The sequence below is a fragment of the Narcine bancroftii genome, chromosome 3 (assembly GCF_036971445.1).
Source record: "Narcine bancroftii isolate sNarBan1 chromosome 3, sNarBan1.hap1, whole genome shotgun sequence".
NCBI classification, from domain to species: domain Eukaryota; kingdom Metazoa; phylum Chordata; class Chondrichthyes; order Torpediniformes; family Narcinidae; genus Narcine; species Narcine bancroftii.
Window position 1 is genome coordinate 11,921,369 of NC_091471.1, and position 21,483 is coordinate 11,942,851.

The 21,483-nt window shown below is 47.3% G+C and overlaps 1 protein-coding gene across 1 annotated transcript in view; it reads right to left on the bottom strand.

Annotated features, from left to right (window-relative positions):
* The window catches only part of LOC138756974 (dedicator of cytokinesis protein 2-like), a 1,510,503-nt gene that overhangs the window by 202,371 nt on the left and 1,286,649 nt on the right, over positions 1-21,483 (bottom strand). Inside the window, 1 exon segment of the mRNA XM_069923500.1 lies at positions 10,977-11,125. Coding sequence (XP_069779601.1) covers positions 10,977-11,125 — 149 coding nt within the window.

Sequence of the window (21,483 nt, forward strand, 5' to 3'; positions counted from 1 at the left end):
CTGAATGGTGTAACGTTAACAACCTTGCACTCAACATCAGCAAAACCAAGGAGATGATTGTTGACTTTCAGGAGGAAGTCAGGGGTCACGACCCGGTCCTCATCGAGGGCTCAGTAGTGGAGAGGGTCAAGAACTTCAAATTCCTGGGGAATCTGTGCTGGAGCCTCCATTTTGATGCAATCTTGAAGAAGGCTCGCCAGTGGCTATATATACTTTGTGAGGTGCCTGAGCAGATTAGGTACATCACCAAAGGCTCTCGTAAATTTCTACAGGTGCACCGTGGAGAGCATTCTGCCTGGTTGCATCACTGCCTCCTACGAAGGCACCAACTCTCAGGACAAGACGAAACTCCAGAGGGTTGCTAACTCGGCCTGCATTATCGCAGCCTCCGGACTTCACTCCATTCACTTCACTCTACATGAGGCGGTGTCTTAATAAAATAGAAAAAGCAGCCTCTATCCTCAGACCACCCCCCCACCCCCCACCCAACCACCACCACCTAGGCCACACCCTCTTCATTCTGCTACCATTGGGGAAAAGTTACAGAAGCCTAAAGATGAGCCCTCAGCGGCACAAGGACAGCTTCTTCCCCACTGCCACCAGATTCCTGAATGATCAATGAACCAAAGACACGGCCTGACTTTATTTTTATAGTAATGTCGTAAGATGGTTATGAGTGTTTGTGACGCTGCAGCAAAACACCAAATTTCATGACTTGTTCAGGACAATAAATTCTTATTCTGATAGCTGTTGGAACAAAAAAACTGTTCTTGAACCCAGAGGTATTTTACTTCAGGCATCTGTAGCTTCTGACCAAAGGTAGCAGTGAGAAAGAGCTTGTGACCAGGATGATGGGTGGGGGGTCGTCATTTGTGATGTTGGCTGCCTTATGAGGCAGCGCCTCACACAGATGTCTGGAATGGATGGGAGGTCGGAGCCTATGATGGACCTGGCTCTCTTTGCTACTTTCTGCCAGCGTGAATGGGAAGAAGAGGAAGGCAAGCTCGAACAAAGGGAAAGGTATATTAGAAATTCAAATCACTGAGAAGTCACGGGAATGTGGTGGTCCACCGCCGGCCTACTGCAGGGGGAAACCTTTGTACCTGCAGGAGTGTAAGGGGACAGGACAACACCTGGCCGGCTGTCAATCATTCGGCCTGAATGGATCAAGCCCCACCTGGTCGGGTGTCATCACCCTCCGGGATATAAGCCTGCGCTGGCCTCCTGAGGCCTCACTCAGAGTTGCTGCAGCTACAGCCAGCCTGGCTCTGTGGAAGTCTTTGTGGATTAAAGCCTGTTGTACCGTCTTTACCTTGTGTGTGTCTGATTCTGTCTAACAGCGCACCACAATTTAATCTACAAAATTTTCCCACGGCTGCCATGGAAAAACTCTTGAATGCAGGGAGCCTCGAGGTTGACCCACGCCTCCCAGAAGCCCAGAGACGCTTTGAGATCTGGCAGCATGCAGTCGAGGCAATCATCGAGGCACACGAGGGCGACATCCTAGGCTCTGATCAGAAGAGGTTGGTCCTACTCCGGTCAAAGCTGGGTCCCCGCGCCTTCCAGGTAACCAAAGGCTGCTCCACGTACAAGAGCGCAATGGACACTCTTGAGAACTTGTACAAGCCCCCCATGAATGCGGTCTGTGCAAGGTACCTCCTCAAAACCCAAGCCTAGCAACCCGGGGAGATGGCTGAGTCTTACCTGGGACACTTGCAAGAGTTGGCCCGACCATGTCTGGCTGAACCCGGGGTAGGTGTAGAAGAGGGCGAAAGGCTGATCCGGGTCGCCTTCATCCGAGGGCTATGCTCGAGGGCCATCTGGCAGAAGCTGCTGGAAGACAGCATCTATGCCCTAACCAGGACTGTGGAAGTGGTCAAAACCCTGGAAGCAGCAGCTCTGCATGTCGAAGCATTTGATTCCAGGTTCCCCCAGGTTCCCTCATGGCCCTCATGGCCATCACACTGCAGCTGCAGCCTCAGTTCGAGCTGGGGAGGAGAACATCGCTGCAGCAGGTGCCCGGCGCCCCATAAGTACTATGGGTCCTGGTGTGGGTCAGATCGACGATTGCACCAAAACCGCCCATGTGTCAAGAAAGGCCACTTTGCAAAAGTGTACCGCTCTAAACCTGCCAGCAGCTCAGCAGCCCTCTATGACCTCCCCACATCCCCTCGTGGACCCTCCCACGTGCACGTGCCGGGCAGAGCCATTGTCCCCGCGACAACTTCACCCTTCCCCGACTTCAACCACGCAACATCTGGCCCCACCAGTGACCGTCACAGCGTGTGCCCGGAGCATCTGCATCAGTCACCGCCCTCGCCAGTGCCGCTCACTGAGAACTACAACGATGTCACTTCCAGCTCACAGTGTGACATCACGTCCGGCTGACATAACGACATCACTGCCGCCGGCCGTGATGATGTCACTTCCCCCGGAACAGCAGACACGGCTGAGGAAGGAGGCAAGCCACGCAGCGGACCCCCACGTGCCACCGCCATCTTTGGCCAGGCAGCGCCCAACATGGAGGGCCCCGGGTGACATTGAGAATGATGTGGTCAACACGGGCAATGTCCAGGCCGCCCCACCAACACTCCTCACGCCTCCGGAGGCCATCAGCTACCGCACGCTTCACCTCATGACTGATGTCGACGTGGTCAACATGGGCAATGACCAGGCCACCCTATCAACGCTCCCCATCCCTCTGGATAGCGACAACTCCAACTCCGAGACAGTCCTGGCCGCCACCACGCTGACCAGGGACATCCCCCACCATCTCAGGTGCTCAATAATGGACGTGCGTGTCAATGGGCAGGTAACAAATCGCCTATTGGACAGTGGCAGCATGGAGAGCTTCATTCACCTGACCGTGGCCCACTCCCAATGGTTAAAGGTCCACCCCACCACTTGCTCGATCGCCCTCGCCGCCAAGGATAAGACTGTTGGTACCCTCAGCCACTGCTCGGTCGATATAACCATGGGAGGGGAAACTTACACAGGATTAAGGCTCCTGATCATGCCAAAACTCTGCGCACCACTCTTCCTGAGCCTAATTTCCAGTGCCACCTGCAGAGTGTCACCCTTGCCTTCAGGGGGCCCCAATCTCCACTCTCATTGCACAGTACGCCAACCTACCAGCCCCGGCCAACCTGCGGCCTCTCAACACTATGCATCACCCCACTGGCTCTCTTTCCACATCTTGTGCTAGGCTGAAATCTGATCGCCGCCAGAAGTAGGCGCTATGGAGCTGCAGACAGGGAATTCTGGTGGAAGGTGTTATAGAGCCCAGTAACAGCCCTTAGAGAGCTCAAGTCCTGGTGGTCAAAGGGGGAAGTAAGCCGAGGATGTTCGTGGATTACAGCCAGACCATTAATCAGTACACCCAGCTGGATGCCTACCCCCTGTCGAGGATCGCCAACGTGGTAAGTGAGATCGCCTGCTACCGGATTTTCTCCAAGATTGACCTGAAGTCGGCGTATCACCAAATCCCTATCCACTCGAAGGACAAGCCCTACACCGCCTTTGAGGTGGACGGGCGCCTGTACCAGTTCTGCCGGGTTCCTTTTGGGGTCACGAACAGGGTCTCCATCTTCCAGTGGGAGATGGATCGCATGGTAAACCGGCACAAACTGAAGGCGACATTCCCATATCTGGATAATGTCACTATCTGCAGCCGTGACCAGCAGAACCACGATGGTAACCTGGAGAAATTCCTCCAGACAGCCATGGAGCTGAACCTCACTTACAACCAGGAGAAGCATGTGTTCAGCACCACCCGCCTTGCCATCCTTGGGTACATCATGGCCCATGGAGTCATCGGCCCAAATCCGGAAAGGATGCGCCCATTAATGACCCCTTCCCCCATGCTAAAGGTCCTCCGCAGGTGCTTGGGCCTGTTCCCTTATTACTCGCAGTAGTTCCCTCGCTTCTTGGACAAGATCTGCCCACTGGCAAAAGCCACAACTTATCCCCTCCCACCTGAGGCACAGGCAGTCTACACCTGCATCAGGTAAGACATCGTGGACGCCACGATGCAGTCCGTGAATGAGGACTCCCCCTTCCAGGTGGAGAGTGATGCCTCCGAGGTGGTCCTCACTGCTACCCTCAACCAAGGGGGGTGACCCATCGCTTTCTTCTCCAGGACCCTCCATGGTTCCAAGCTAGGGCACTCGACCATTGAAAAGGAGGCCCAGGCGATTGTGGAAGCGGTCTACCACTGGCGCCACTACCTGGCCGACAGGAGATTCACCCTCCTCACAGAGCAACGGGCTGTGGTGTTCATGTTTAACACTAACCACAAGAGCAAGATCAAGAACGACAAGATCCTGTGCTGGAGAGTTGAGCTGGCAACCTACAGCTACGACATCCAGTACCGCCCCGGGAAGTTTAACGACTCCCCCGATGCCCTCTCTCGCACCTGTGCATCTATGCATGATGACAGGCTGCAGGCATTGCATGAGTCCCTCTGCCATCCGGGCGTCACCCAGTTGAACCATTTTGTTAAGTCCCGAAATCTACCGTACACCATCAGGGACGTGAGGGACATAACTGAGACCTGTCGGGTCTGTGCGGAGTGAAAACCCCGCTTCTTCCGCACCCACCCCCCCCCACAACAGGCCCACGTTGTAAAGGCTACTCGGCCTTTTGAGCATCTCGGCGTGGACTTCAAAGGGCCCCTACCTCCCACGAACTGAAGCGTCTACTTCCTCACGGTAGTGGACGAGTACTCACGCTTCCCTTTCGCCATCCCTTGTCCAGACACCTCCACGGCCACCATCATCAGGGCCTTGGGGCAGATTTTCACCATGTTTGGCTACCCCACCTTCATCCATAGCGACCGGGGGGTCTAGTTTCATGAGCGACGAGCTGCGCCAGTACTTGATGGTGAGGGGTATCACGACCAGTCACACAACAAGCTATAAACCGAGAGGCAACGGGCAAGTGGAACGCGAGAATGGGGTGGTCTGGAAGGCAGTCCTCCCAGCTCTCAGGTCAAAAGGGTGGGCCGTTGAGTACTGGCAGGATGCCCTGCCCAAGGTGCTCCATGGCATTCGGTCACTGGTGTGCACGAATACCAACAAGACCCCTCATGAATGCCTGTTCTCATTCCCCAGGAGGTCAGCGACTGGAATGTCACTCCTAGCATGGCTCATGTTCCTGGGACCGGTGCTTCTGCGTAAGCACGTTCGGACACACAAGGCCGAAGCCCAGGTGGAGCAGGACTTCCTCCTTCATGCAAACCATAACTACGCTTTACATTGGGTTCGGCAGTGGCAGGGAGGACACCGTCTCAACCAGGGACCTGGCACCAGCAGGAGCACCAACCACACCACATCACCCTCCAACCCAGGATGACACTGACCGGGTATACATCCCCATCCCCAGGAAGCTATGGGGCACTCAGGGCCTCCTTGACCACCAGGAGCCCACTTCAGCTTTGGGGGACGAACCCACCGCCCCTACCCATCCAATATGACCCAAATACGTTGACCCTGGCCCCCCGGCCACCCCTCCACACAGCACCACACCACCCACACGCACCTCTGCCGCCAGCCCCCCTCCTCCACTTCCCCTCTGACCAGTGACCAGGAGCCAGTCCTACGATGGTCACAGAGACCCTGGCAGCTGCTGAATCGTCTCAACCTGTAAATATTGTATGTACATAGTGGGTGCGATTCCTTGTTACTGCCCCTCTCTGGGACAATTTTAAAGAAGGGGGTGAATGTGGTGGTCCATCACCGGCCTACTGCAGGGGGAAATCTCTGTACCTGCAGGAATGTAAAGGGACAGGACAACACCTGGCCGGCTGCCAATCAGTCCACCTGAATGGATCAAGCCCAACCCGGTCGGGTGTCAATCACCCTCCGGGATATAAGCCTGCACCAGCCTCTCAAGGCCTCACTCAGAGTTGCTGCAGCTACAGCCAGCCTGGCGCTGTGGAGGTCTTTGTGGATTAAAGCCTGTTGTACAGTCTTTACCTTGTGTGTGTCTGATTCTGGCTAACAGCGCCCCACAGGGAGTGAAGTGGCAAGAAAATGAGCTGGCTTACTTAGAAACTAGTGTGTTGTATCGAGGTCGCACTACATCAATTCAAAGGAAGTGAAGCATCATCTTCCATTGTGTTCCACAGAAATATTAATTTAATTCTCCAGCAGTGATGTATAATTTATTTATGTGTGATTATTTTTCATAAATATCTGACTGATTCTTTTTGTTACTGGCTCTATGTATAAATTAAGCATCTGAATAGAGGATAGGATCTGAGCAAAGATTGTAAAATGCGCTGAACTTCTCAGCACCTAGAATTTTACAAGGACCACGCCAGTGTTGTACTGTATATTAATATGGGATGGATTGTCATCAACTCATACTACACAGGACAGGACCTTCAGCTCACCAGTGATCCACAGAACATTATAGCACAGAAACAGGCCTCTTCAGCCCTTCTAGTCTGTGCTGAACCATTTTTTGTTTGCTCAATCCCACTGACCTGCACCAGTTCATAGCCCTCCATATACCTGTACAAATTTCATTTCAATGTTAAAATTGTACCTGCATTCATCACTTCAGCTGGAAGCTCATTCCACACCCCAACACTCTCTGTGTGAAGAATTTCCCCCTAAATTTTTCCCCTTTCACTCTTAAGGCATGACCTCTGGTTTATATCTCACCCACCCTCAGTGGAAAAAGCCAATCTACATTTACTCTGTCTAACCCCTCATAATTTTAAATGCCTCAATCAAATCTCCCTTCATTCTTCTACACTCCAGGAAATAAAGACCTAACCTGTTTAACCTATCCCTGTAACTCAGTTCCTGAAGATTGGGCAACATCTGAATAAATCATTTGCACTCTTTCCATCTTACTGATATCTTTCCTGTAGTTAGGTGACCAAAACTGCACACAATACTCCAAATCTAGTCTCACCAATGTCTAATACAACTTTACCATAACATCCCAACTCCTACACTCAATACTTTGATTTATGAAGGCCAATATGCTAAAAGCTTTCTTTACAAGTCTACCCTCCTGTGACACCACTTTCATGGACCCCATGCAGGGGGCTCACAAGGATGATTCTGGGAATGAAAATATTATCATAGAAGGAGCGTTTGACAGCTCTTGGCCTGTACTCATTGGAATTTAGGAGAATGAAGTGGGAGGGGAACTCAATGAAATATTTTGAATATTGAAGGGCATCCATTCTGAACAGAGATGCAGTAGAATTTCTTCAGCCAGAGGTTGGGAAAACAAGAATTTGTTGCCATGGGCGGATGTGAAGGCCATGTCATGGGGTGCATTTAAAGCAGAGATAGTGCATTAAAGGTGATTAGGTGAAGACTGGGCAGTGGGGCAGACTCAATGAGCTGAATAGCCTATTTCTGCTCCTATGTCTTGTAGTCTAACTTTAAATTTATGCCTTCTGATCTGAGACACCTGAATCCATTGAGAAGATCTGGCAACTAACTACCTGTATATGGCTCTCATAAGTTTGAACATCTTAGTTGGGTTTCCCTGTCTTTCACTATGGATGAATAGAGGTGAACTGGCGGCTTGATTCAGGGTGTGTCCAGCACTCACAATGGAATGTGTAGCACTGTGTTACAAGATGGATGCAGAGGGGTAAATTCTCCATTTGCCACCACATGGTTAGGATAAGTTAATGGACACATGGTGTTCACAAGATGAAGGAATAATTCCCACTAAAAATAGACTAGCAATCAAGCAATACCAGATGGTGCAGTAGGGGATAAGGTCATTTTTGTCATGTGTGAGCATGTCTGGCTATATCTGGGATGCTGAGGTGTACACTGTAAAGACTACAGGGATACATTGAGAAGGTAGGGGCAACAGGAAGTGTTGCTGTCAGGCGAGTGTCTTGATTACTGCATATACTTGGAGAGATTTTATTGCAGTTCTGTCTTGTAGGAACATTTCATTCTCACTGGGATAAAGTATGTGGTAAGGTCATGACAAACAGAAAGCAGTTCCCAGAAGAACTCGTTACAACCCAGAAATACATGAAGTATGACAGTGAGTATCTCTGTACAAATGGGGTTGCGTCTATCACTTGTGACAGGAAGCCAATCTATTTTTTGACAAGCGCATTTTTTTCGAACCCAGGTGTCCAGTGTGTAGAGGTTAGATGGCTAATCACAGAGAAAAGTCCATGTCCAGAAGCTGTGGCTAAGTAAGTGGTTCTCAACCTTTTTCTTTTCACTCACATCCCCCCTTAAGTAATCCCTATACCATAAGTGCCCTGTGATTAGGAAGGGATTGCTTAAGGTGGGATGTGAGTGGGAAGGGAAGGTTGAGAATCATTGCTCTAGACCCAATTGTTACGGAAATATTTTGCTTGAGAAAAATTGTCATTGGCTCATTTCATTTGGAGTTATGAAACCGTGCACATAATGAGTCAATGAGGTATGATTAAAACAATGGTTTTCAAACTTTTTCTTTCCACCCTAGCAATCCCTTACTAATCACAGAGCACCTATGGCATAGGGAATTCTTGTTGTGGTATGTGAGAGTAAAATGTTTCCTCTGGTCTGCATACAATGACTATGTGGCAGAAGGGCATTATGTTGAGCATTATCCAAAAGGCAGCAGGCCTAGATTATTCATGGCCTTCAATGAGGAACTTGTGCATCTTCTGGTCGCAGAATTCATCACTGGTGATCACGAAAGACCTCCTGGGCCACAGAACCCCTGGCAGGAAACCAAAACGCCTGAAAAAAGATTGGCAAGCACGCACAGGAAAGGTCTCATGCTGCTATCACTAACCATGTCTGCAAAGTGTGCTTAGAGAAACATGATAAATTCAAGGAAAAAGAAACACCCAGGAATTGCCTGCACAGACGATCCAATGGTAGGACAGATTTCTGATGTTTATGATGTGATGTGCATCTTGGCAAAGGTTTGGGTCAGAATGATTGCTTCGCCAAGTTCCACAACACAAAAAAGAACTGGAAGTAAAAGTAAGAAGATACAAAATTGTTGTTTGAGTGTCTTGAAAAATATCTTGATCAATATGGTTTATAGTGTGAAAAATAAAAAATAAAAAATAAAAAAGAAATTCTCAAACTTTTTCTGTCCACTCACATGCCTCTTTCAGTATTCCCTTTGCCATAGGTGCTCTGTTATTAGAAAGGGATGTGGGTGGAAAGAAAAAGGTTTGAAAACCACTGTTTTAATCGTACCTCATTGACTCGTTATGTGCACAGTTTCACAGCTCCAAAGGAAATGGGCCAATGACAATTTTTCTCAAGCCAAGTATTTCAGTAACAATTGGGTCTAGAGCAGTGATTCTCAACCTTCCCTTCCCACTCACATCCCGCCTTAAGCAATCTCTTACAGAGCACCCATGGCACAGGGATTGCTTAAGGTGGCATGTGAGTGGAAAGAAAAAGTTTGAGAACCACTGATCTAGGACTATGTAGGGTAATGAACAGGGCAGTAACTGGCCAGATATTATGTGGCTGAACAGATCAACTTTTACCCATGAAGCCAGTCCGGAATATATAATATGAAAGATTAAAAGTGGCCGGTGTCCAAAGAGTTATAAAGTTGTGATTAAACTGGAGAGGGTGCATAAAAATTGATGATCTTAATACAATGGGAGATGGACTGAAATTCTTGTTTGCCTGCAGCAAGAGTGAAAACAAGATAATAAAAGGACAAATAAATATTCACAGTTATAGTTAGTGCAAAAAGATGTGAAGGTACAAACGTGCAGAGAGGTCTTTGATGGTCCTGGTGTAGGGTTGTGGGTAGAAGAGGTAGGAGAGGGAGATTCACACAGATGTTGCTGGGAACTGGGAAACTTGAGTTACGAGGAGAGTCAGGACAGGCTGGTTTGTTTTCCAAAGAGTGTCGGAGGCTGATGGGTGTGGACTGGTGCCGACTTCCGGACGAAGGACCCACATAGGCTGCGGGCTGCTGGAAACTGGCTCATGGGAACCAGAATCAGAAATTTATTCTCATGAAAAGGTCATGAAATTCATTTTTTTTGTGGCAGCATCACAGGGCAAACATTCATATTATATACATCTTTCAACTTTACTATAAAAAATAAAATTAATAGGGCACATAAAGTAAGGCAGTGTATTTGGTTCATTGATTATTCAGGAATCTGATGGCAGCGGGGATGTCCTTGTGCCGCTGGGTGCTCGTCTTTAAGCTCCTGTACCTTTTTCCCAATGGCAACAGAGTGAAGAGGGATGGCCTGGGTGGTGGTGGGGTCTTGGGGGATAGAGGGTCTTTTTTTTTTAAGACTCTGCCTCATGTAAATGTCCTTGATGGAGTGAAATCTGGTGCCTGTGATGTCGCAGGTCAAGTTAACAATTCTCTGGAGTTTATTCTTGTCCTGGAGTTGCCACCTCCATACCAGACAGTGATGCAACCAGCCAGAATGCTCTCCAGGGTGCACCTGTAGAAGTTTACGAGAGTCTTTGGTGACGTATCAAATGTGCTCAGACACCTCACAAAGTAGAGTCGCTGGCAAACCTTCTTTGTGATTGCATCAAAACGGAGGCTCCAGGACAGATCCACATAGATGTTGACACCGAGGAATTTGAAGTTTTTGACCCTCTCCACAACCAGGTGTCAGAACCTGGATTTTTGAGGGTGCTGATGGCCACAAGCAAAGCACGGCCAAGGCTCTCCACTGGCTGAATACTCGCTCCTATCTTCACCAAAGATTTATGTTACTTCAGAGAATATTTACTTTTAGAAGTTTAAACTTAGAGAATTTTTTTTTTACCTGTTATTCTTATTATTTTAATTTTTTAAATTTATTTTCCTCTAGTTTACTGGCAGTTGCTTAAATTCCACATACCACGAGTTTAAATGTACATACATTTGGGTTTGATTAAAAAACGTTATGAAGGCAATCCACCAGCCTTGCACAAAACCCAGTGCTGTTCACTGATCCATCCAAGCGGTTCATGCTGTTAATGAGCAAGAGTCTGAATCCTTACCGTTCTGAAGTTCCCTTTGTACTCGTACTCGCAGTACATCATGTCAAAAAAGATGGGGATGGTGGACCTGCGAAGCTTCACTTCTGGAATGAGAGTCATCTCCAGGATTGGCCCGACCAGCCCCGGAATGAAACGGATCTTGTGCTGACCTGTGGGCGAGAAAGGCATGTGAGGAAGTGGGGATGTTCAAAGGTCTGGGGCACCCTCTGAGAGGAGCTGACCATGCACCTGAAGGCTCTGTCCGCCGGAATTGGGTGGATCTCCCAGTGGCCATCCATTTGAATACCCCACCTTATTTCCTTGCCAATATGCCAGTACATGGTCTCATGCACTGCGAGTCTGAGATCACCAGCAAACTGGAAGAACAATATTCCGTCTGGGCACCATCCAACCTGATGGCATTAGGTTTCTGATAGAACAACCTCCTTTCCTATGTTTGCTTTCTTCTCTCTCTCTCTCTCTCTTCTCCCCTCCCTTCTCTCTTCCTCTGTCTCTTTTCACAGAGCCAAAAACAACCCCTCATCAGTTCTCACATTTCCTCTTTCCTGTCCTCTTAACGTATTCTACAGTACAACTCCGATTATCCAAAATTGGATTCTCCAAAATCCTCATTTATCCAAATTTTTTCAGAGCCAAATTGACCGGAGACTTCAAGCTCCTGGCAGCAGCGCAGTGGACCTCAGGCCCCTGGCACCAGCAACAGGGGGGACATCAAGCTCCAGGGAAGGAGCAGGAGCCTTGGGCTCCCGGCATGAATGGGGACTCGGTGGGGAGGTGTCAGTGATCGGCAGTGGGCGGCATTTTTTTGGGTGAGAATTAAACTTTATTTTAATGTTTAAAAAGTCTTCCTTTGTTGTTTTTTCTTGCTGTTGCTACTGGGCTGTTTTTAAAAAGTGACCAGTTCTCCGAAAAAAACATTTATCCGAAATGGGCCCAGTCCCGCCCATTTTAGATAATCGGAGCTGTACTGTATTAACACCTGCTGGTCTGTAGCTCCCGCCACCCCCCTTCAATTCTTCCCTTTTCCCCAGCCTTTTATTCCAGATGTCTGCCTTTTTTTACTCAAATCTTAAGGAAGAGCTCAGGCCCGAACCGTCGATAATATATCTTTACTTATTATGGATGCTGTGAGACCGGCTGAGTTCCTCCAGCATTTTTGTGTTTTTATTACAACTGCAGTATCTGCAGACTTTCGTGTTTGACTCTAATCTGATGCAAGAGCTCAGAGGAATGTCTGAACAGAATCTTCTTCAAGTGACCCAATGGACCACAATCTCAGTCATCTCTCATCCTTCATCTCTCTAAATCTGAAGCAAACATCAACATCTTGCATTCTGCTGACAGTCATTCTCCCTCTGTTTCCCATTCCAGGACTTAATCTTTATCCAGGTACCTTGGTTAATTCTCTTCATCTACTACAAAACTATTACTGCCAGCTATTGATCTAGACAGACATTTATTGTTAAAACTCTTCAGTATCCTCTACACTTTCCAGAGCCATTAGGAACTTGAGACAACTCAAGAAAGCATCAAGCTCTTGTCAAATTGATTTGACAGCTGGAAGACAGAGTTGCCAACCTGTGATTAACTCCAGAAATAACAGTGCAAATCCGACTGTGAAAAATGATAGGATGGTGTTAGCTGAAGGATGGTGTATCTATGCAGGGGTGAAATTAGCTTTGCATACAGACCGCTGTTTATCTCCACTGCACATACATTGCGTGCACACTCACAAGCTCACTAATGTGCAGTTCAATGCGTACCTGGCCACGAGGCCCATTTTGGAAATCTCAGGGACTTCATGGCAACAAATTGGATGCAAGTAACCCATATCTGAAGCTCCTTCTCTTCCGATTCAGATGCAACACAAATTCTCAGACTTCCACAGAATCGGCAGTCAACATTCGGTACAGAGCGAGATCAGCCCAGAGCAGCACTGAGAGCAGGATGATATGGGGCGGAACCAGAGGCTGAAGCAGAACTGTGAAAGCATTAGGACCATGACCTGAGGCCGAGACAAGAGCGGATCAGGGCCGAGAGCAGGAGGATCCGAAGCAGAACCAGAAATGCATTTGGACTGAAGTAGGTGTATCTAGAACAGGATTGGTGGCGGAATGGGGAGTGGATCATGGCCGGGAGCAGAAGGATCCAGAGCACCCACTACCGGGACCTACCACTCCCTTCCTTTTGCACATGGATGAAAGGAAAATAGAGGGTTATGAGGTAGGGAGGGTTTAGTTTTCTTTTGTTATGTATATGTCGGTCAGCATAACATTGTGGGCCAAAGGGCTTATACTGCACTGTAATGTGTTTTCCTTTTTCAATATTTTTTATTGAAATTGAAATTAAAGTTCCACATTGAAAAATGCAGAGTACATAAGAATACATATTAAAAGTAAAAAAATATGTTGACATGACATCACGTGGCCATTGACCATGAGTAGGTGGAGCAATGTCCTTCCATCTACGCAACACTGCCACCTTGCCGTAACTGAAGTAAAAGCAGATCAGATGCCGTTAGAGTTGCGCCACTCTCTCCATCAATACCAAACAAGGCAGTTAGAGGATTAGGCTTAAAATTAACTTTTAAAAAGTTTAAACTATTTAATTTCCGTATTTCTCAAGACTCTGGCATGTCCAAAACATGAATTAATGAAGCATCTCCATTGTTTCATTTATCACAAGGAGATGAATCCACATAAAAATGAATTAAGTTGACTTTGGAAGCATGAGCTCTATATTAAACTGTAGGAGGGAGTGGCGAGCACATAAAGATGAGGCATTAATCAATTTGAAAATTACAATCTTCAGAAATTAAAAGCTCTAGGTCTTGTTCCCACGCATTTTTTCCAAAAAAAAATCTATAGGAGCCCTCTCTTATTCCCAAGAACATATCATAAATGTTAGATATTGAACAGTTTTAAAAAGGTTGTAAATTTAAAACTACATCTCTTAAATTCAAAAAATCTGTAAATAATGACAAAAATGTGTATTTGGTCATCTATATTTAACTGACTGTTGTTCAAAAGAAGCAAGACTTCCTTCAATAAATAAATCTTTAAAATGTTAATGCCTAATCTATAGCATTCTTTCTACATTTTATGTTCTTTTATCTTATTTTTCTGTAAGATCCATGCTGATTTCAAATCGCCTGCTAGACACAATCCAGTATCATCTAATTGGGATGCAGTTCAGCCCATCAAATCCTTGCTGCAGCACAGACATACCCCCAGCTTCCCTCCCCACCCTACCCTCCCCTCCCCTCCACCGACTCCATCTGTAAACTCGCAATGGCTTGGAAAAAGAGCCAGCAAAGTAAAAGAGTTACATATAAAAATCTGCAGACGCTGTGATTATAGTCAATACATAAGAATGCCATAGAAACTCAGCAGGTGTTCCTTCCTGAGCAAAGATTATATCACCAATGATATGGGTCTAAGTCCTTCCTGAAGGTACAAGCCCAAAGCAGACAGGTGCCTGAACAAAATGATGGGAGGGAGAGACAGGGGGGAGGAGCACAGGTCCACAGGCAAGAGTTATAGACGGATATGGGTGAGAAGGCAGAAGGCAAATGATGGGAGGGAGGGTGCAGCTCTCTGAATGGAGTGGAAAGGGGTAGGAGACTGGAGGAAAGGAGAGAGAGGGATGAGAAATGAGAGAGAAAGACAGGGGAGGGTCCTTACCGAAACTGGAGATGTTGACATTAATGCAATTGGTTGGAGAGTGCACAGATTGAATATTAGGTGTTGCTCCCCCAATTTACAGGCATACACAGTTGACATTGCACGAGGCCATGGACAGAGAGCCTTCTCCATCTATTACCTCTTGCCCGAGAACCTGTGCTCCTCCCTCACTCCTCTCCCCGTCTTTTTTATCCAGCCACCTGCCTACTATCTTGGCGACGTGCTCAGGCCAGAAACTGGTTGTAGGTCTTTCCTGCACAAGGAACGCTGTGAGACCTGCTGAGTTTCTCCAGCACTTCTGTGCATTCAGCACATTAAAGGCTCATCCCACCTCAGCTACCACTCCCCCATCTCGTCAGGAAGATGAGTGTGAGATCACATGTTACCCGAATCAAGGACACTTCCTTTCAGACTTTTGAATTAATCTCAAAATAGGGAAATTAGGTTGCCTTTTCTCCATGTCAGCCATCTCACTCTCTAACATAATGAAGGGCTCAAGCCCAAAACGTCGGTTCTGTAGCTTTATTTTTGCCATATACAGGGCACTGTTTGACCTGCTGAGTTTCTCCAGCGCTGTGTTTTTACTACATCTATGGTGTCTGCAGACTTTCATGCTTTACTTTTTTCTGTAACTCTACCTTTTGGTATGGCGTTTTACTTGTTCTATACATGGGTCCACTTGGAAAACAACCTCCATCACTGCTTTTGTGATATATGTGACAATAAACTTGAATTTGAACTTGGATTTCTCCACATCACTATTCATGAATGTTTCAACAAGCACTTCCTCAACATGGCCTGTCATTCTTAATGAATGTGCACATTAACTCTGGTCCAGCACTCCATTCAGAGTCATCGACATATTTAATGTACTATGTCTCTCTTCATTCCTTCTGCCAGAATGTTTCTCCTCGCAATTTGTGACATCAAGTTTCACCTGTCACTCGTCTGTGCAACTTGTCAGTCTTTACCGCAGTTCATAAGTATTCTCCTGGGCCCTTAGTGTATCTCAGTTAACAATCTCACATTGCAGGAGGATGTTGATCTGTTGGGCAGGTTGATGGAATTTGAAGTGAGGCACTGCATTTTGGGAGGTCCAACATCGATAATAACATGGAGTCGGCCACCCGACCCATCGAGCCTGCTCCGCCAGTCAATGGGATCATGGCTGATCTGATGAAAGGCCCATCTCCACCTACCTGCCTTTTCCCCATATCCTTTAATTTCCCCTACCATGTAAAAATCTATCCAACCTTGTCTTAAATATATTTACTGAGATTGACTCCACTGCTTATGTCTGCAGCAAATTCCATAGATTCACCACCCTCTGGGAAAAGCAGTTCCTCCTCATCTCCTTCCTAAATCTACCCCCCTGAATCTTGGTCCCCTCGGTAAAAGGTTCTATTTTTGAGCCAACCAGAAAGAGTAAGAAAAAGCATCGTTGATTTTGTCTTTATTCCCTAGCCTTAAAACTGATGTGAGATAAAACCAGACGTGTATGTTTACTGGAACTGTACTCACTATTGAAACTAATTATTCAAAGCCATTTCCTAAACAGAAGCTTAAAAAAGTGCCAATGGCTTTAACAATCGAGCCAAAACTGTGAAGAAAGCAGTCTCCATTCATAAATAGTTTGCCAGGGAAAAGACATCTGATTAAGCCTTATATCCGTCAGCCACACAATGATTTGTCAATGGCCTGAGGGCGCACACGTCAATGCTAAGGCTCCAATGGAATTCTGTTCTGTTTCAACCATAGCCTAGAAGCTTTCTTTCCCTTTGTGAATGTTAAGTGTTTGATTTTACTGCTAGACTGATCATTTACACATGATAATTAAAGTCTGGATCTCAGATATACTGTACACGAATGTTAAAGTATATTGGAACCGGACCTTCTAGACATTAACTAATTTGTATGTAAGAAATTAAATCTCTTTGAAATTAACTGGTACATGTGAATAACTTTTAATCATTTCCACTTCTTAGGTAAGATTACAATGACATGGGTTAAACCAGGACTTGTAACAATGAACCTCAAATGATTTAATAGAGATACGCTCATCTATTTGTAAGAGATACGCAAACAGAAAATGCCTCAAATATGGTACTGTGATCTTTGAATGAGATTCAATATTGAGAAGGGTAACAGGGTCTACCTGACATCAATATCCCTCATTCCCGCTAGTGTGACTTAATAAATGTGCTTTGTATGCTCTATGGTCCTGTTGCGTGTCTTTCTAACTTGAAAGCAGGGTCTGTCTGTTGTTTTAGTCTTCCCCACCAATGGGCACAACCTACTCACCTTGGGTCTATCTGATCAATGCCTTTCATCATTTTATACATTTCTATAAGGTCCCCCTCTCATTCTTCCAAATTCCAGCGAGTATAATTGCAGATGATTCCATCTTTCCTCAAAGGCCAACTCTTTTATCTCTGGGATCAACTTGGTGAATATCCTCTGCACCATCTCCAAAGCCAATACATCCATCCGCAAGTAAGGAGACCAGAACTGCACGCAGTGCTCCAGATGCGACCTCACCAGTACCTTGTACAGTTGCAGCATAACCTCCCTGCTCCAAAGTCCAATCCCTCTAGCACAGGGGCTCTCAACCTTTTTCTTTCCACTCACATACCACTTTAAATAATCCCTCTGCCATAGGTGCTCTGTGATTAGTAAGGGATTGTTTAAGTTCGCATGTGAAAACCATTGTTTTAATCGTACCTAATTGACTCGTTATGTGCTCAGTTTCAAAACTCCAAAGGAAATGGGCCAATAACAATTTTTCTCAAGCCAAATATTTCAGGCTAGAGTAATGAATCTCAACCTTCCCTTCCCACTCACATACCACCTGAAGCAATCCCTTACTAATTATGTCATAGGGATTACTTCAAGTGGTACGTGAGAGGTCGACAGCATCGAGTCCACACTGCTGAAGATCCAGCTGCGCTGGGTGGGTCATGTCTCCAGAATGGAGGACCATCGCCTTCCCAAGATCGTGTTATATGGCGAGCTCTCCACTGGCCACCGTGACAGAGGTGCACCAAAGAAGAGGTACAAGGACTGCCTAAAGAAATCTCTTGGTGCCTGCCACATTGACCACCACCAGTGGGCTGATATCGCCTCAAACCGTGCATGTTGGCGCCTCACAGTTCGGCGGGCAGCAACAGCCTTTGAAGAAGACCGCAGAGCCCACCTCACTGACAAAAGACAAAGGAGGAAAAACCCAACACCCAACCCCAACCCACCAATTTTCCCTTGCAACCGCTGCAACCGTGTCTGCCTGTCCCGCATCGGACTTGTCAGCCACAAACGAGCCTGCAGCTGACGTGGACATTACCCCTCCATAAATCTTCGTCCGCGAAGCCAAGCCAAAGAAAGAAGAATGTGAGTGGTGTAACAATATATATTTGGGGAGAATTTATAAGATTTAGAGTAGGTCACATACATTCACACATTTTAAAACAGATCTTATTTGAAAGATTGAAAAATTCACATTGCAGGATCTTTGGAGAATGGAAGCACCTTTCACAAGTAGGTGTTAATTGAACTGACTTCTAAAATGCTTGACCATTGTCTTGCTGGAGTTTCTGCAAAATGCTCACAGAAAGGTCAAACCTGGATTTTGTTTATCTAACAACAGATGGGAGCAGAAGAAAGAACTGTTGTTTTGCCCAGGAAGGTGGGGGTTTTGCAAGACATGAGACACATGGTCTCTTTCGAGTTTCAGTTGGAAAAGAGAGAGAGTTGAGTTAACAGCTCAGTCAGCCAGTGTGTGGGACACTGACAAGCAACTGAAAAGTGCAATCCAGTGAAAACTGTTTGAAAAGTTCCCGAGCAGTAGATGGCTGGAAGAGCTAATCTGACTGATGTTTCTCTTGAAATAGAGGAAGGAATGGAAGTCTGTGGTAGCTTGAAGAAAGGGGTTACCATCTAGAAGACCCTGATGGGGCAAGTTTCATCAGCGAGACCCTGAAATGACTAGTGGTGGTACCATAGTTGTGGAATTCCTGGAGAAACAAATATCTCTCTCTGCAAACCTTACAAGAACCTTCCTGAGCGGTAAACATTTATGTTTCAAGCACCAAGCCTGGTGAACTTTATACATGTTAAATTTAGTGCACAGTATGGTGATTGCCTGCAAATAGATAACTGGGAAGAAGGAGAAGTGAGATTGGACTGTGAACTTTTCTTAAATCCACACACACATTACATACACGTGCGCTTAGAATGAGAAGGGGGTAATTTGGGTAAGTATAAGTATTCTTTGGCTTGGCTTCGCGGACGAAGATTTATGGAGGGGGTAAAAAGTCCACGTCAGCTGCAGGCTCGTTTGTGGCTGACCAGTCCGATGCGGGACAGGCAGACACGATTGCAGCGGTTGCAAGGGAAAATTGGTTGGTTGGGGTTGGGTGTTGGGTTTTTCCTCCTTTGCCTTTTGTCAGTGAGGTGGGCTCTGCGGTCTTCTTCAAAGGAGGCTGCTGCCCGCCAAACTGTGAGGCGCCAAGATGCACGGTTTGAGGCGTTATCAGCCCACTGGCGGTGGTCAATGTGGCAGGCACCAAGAGATTTCTTTAGGCAGTCCTTGTACCTTTTCTTTGGTGCACCTCTGTCACGGTGGCCAGTGGAGAGCTCGCCATATAATACGATCTTGGGAAGGCGATGGTCCTCCATTCTGGAGACGTGACCCATCCAGCGCAGCTGGATCTTCAGCAGCGTGGACTCGATGCTGTCGACCTCTGCCATCTCGAGTACCTCGACGTTAGGGGTGTGAGCGCTCCAATGGATGTTGAGGATGGAGCGGAGACAACACTGGTGGAAGCGTTCTAGGAGCCGTAGGTGGTGCCGGTAGAGGACCCATGATTCGGAGCCGAACAGGAGTGTGGGTATGACAACGGCTCTGTATACGCTTATCTTTGTGAGGTTTTTCAGTTGGTTGTTTTTCCAGACTCTTTTGTGTAGTCTTCCAAAGGCGCTATTTGCCTTGGCGAGTCTGTTGTCTATCTCATTGTCGATCCTTGCATCTGATGAAATGGTGCAGCCGAGATAGGTAAACTGGTTGACCGTTTTGAGTTTTGTGTGCCCGATGGAGATGTGGGGGGGCTGGTAGTCATGGTGGGGAGCTGGCTGATGGAGGACCTCAGTTTTCTTTAGGCTGACTTCCAGGCCAAACATTTTGGCAGTTTCCGCAAAGCAGGACGTCAAGCGCTGAAGAGCTGGCTCTGAATGGGCAACTAAAGCGGCATCATCTGCAAAGAGTAGTTCACGGAAAAGTTTCTCTTGTGTCTTGGTGTGAGCTTGCAGGCGCCTCAGATTGAAGAGACTGCCATCCGTGCGGTACCGGATGTAAACAGCGTCTTCATTGTTGGGGTCTTTCATGGCTTGGTTCAGCATCATGCTGAAGAAGATTGAAAAGAGGGTTGGTGCGAGAACACAGCCTTGCTTCACGCCATTGTTAATGGAGAAGGGTTCAGAGAGCTCATTGCTGTATCTGACCCGACCTTGTTGGTTTTCGTGCAGTTGGATAATCATGTTGAGGAACTTTGGGGGACATCCGATGCGCTCTAGTATTTGCCAAAGCCCTTTCCTGCTCACGGTGTCGAAGGCTTTGGTGAGGTCAACAAAGGTGATGTAGAGTCCTTTGTTTTGTTCTCTACACTTTTCTTGGAGCTGTCTGAGGGCAAAGACCATGTCAGTGGTTCCTCTGTTAGCGCGAAAGCCGCACTGTGATTCTGGGAGAATATTCTCAGCGACACTAGGTATTATTCTATTTAGTAGAATCCTAGTGAAGATTTTGCCTGCAATGGAGAGCAACGTGATTCCCCTGTAGTTTGAGCAGTCTGATTTCTCGCCTTTGTTTTTGTACAGGGTGATGATGGTGGCATCACGAAGATCCTGAGGCAGTTTACCTTGGTCCCAACAAAGCTTGAAAAACTCATGCAGTTTGGCATGCAGAGTTGTGCCGCCAGCCTTCCAGACTTCTGGGGGGATTCCATCCATACCTGCTGCTTTGCCACTTTTCAGTTGTTCGATTGCCTTATATGTCTCATCCAGGGTGGGAACCTCATCCAGCTCTAGCCTTAGGGGCTGTTGAGGGAGCTGGAGCAGGGCGGAATCTTGGACTGAGCGGTTGGTACTGAAAAGAGATTGGAAGTGTTCTGACCATCGGTTGAGGATGGAGATCTTGTCGCTGAGGAGGACTTTGCCGTCTGAGCTGCGCAGCGGGCTTTGGACTTGGGGTGAGGGGCCGTACACAGCCTTTAGAGCCTCGTAGAAACCCCTGAAGTCGCCAATGTCCGCGCTGAGCTGTGTTCGTTTGGCGAGGCTAGTCCACCACTCATTTTGGATCTCCCGGAGTTTGCGCTGAAGATGGCTGCATGCGCGACGGAAGGCTTGTTTCTTCTCTGGACAGGACGGCTTTGTAAGGTGAGCCTGGTGGGCAGCTCGCTTCTTTGCCAGCAGCTCCTGGATTTCCTGGCTGTTTTCGTCAAACCAGTCCTTGTTTTTCCTGGAGGAGAAGCCCAGTACCTCTTCAGTGGATTGCAGTATGGTAGTCTTCAACTGATCCCAGAGGGTTTCAGGGGACGGGTCCGTGAGGCGGGTTGCAACGTCGAGCTTTGCTTTGAGGTTTGCCTGGAAGTTTCCTCTCGCTTCGTCTGACTGCAGTTTTCCAACATTGAACCTCTTTCTGGGGGCTTTATTGTTCCTGGGCTTTGGCTTGAAGTGAAGGTTGAGCTTGCAGCGAACCAGCCGGTGGTCAGTGTGGCATTCCGCGCTAGGCATGACCCTGGTGTGGAGCACATCTTGTTTGTCACTTTCTCGCACCA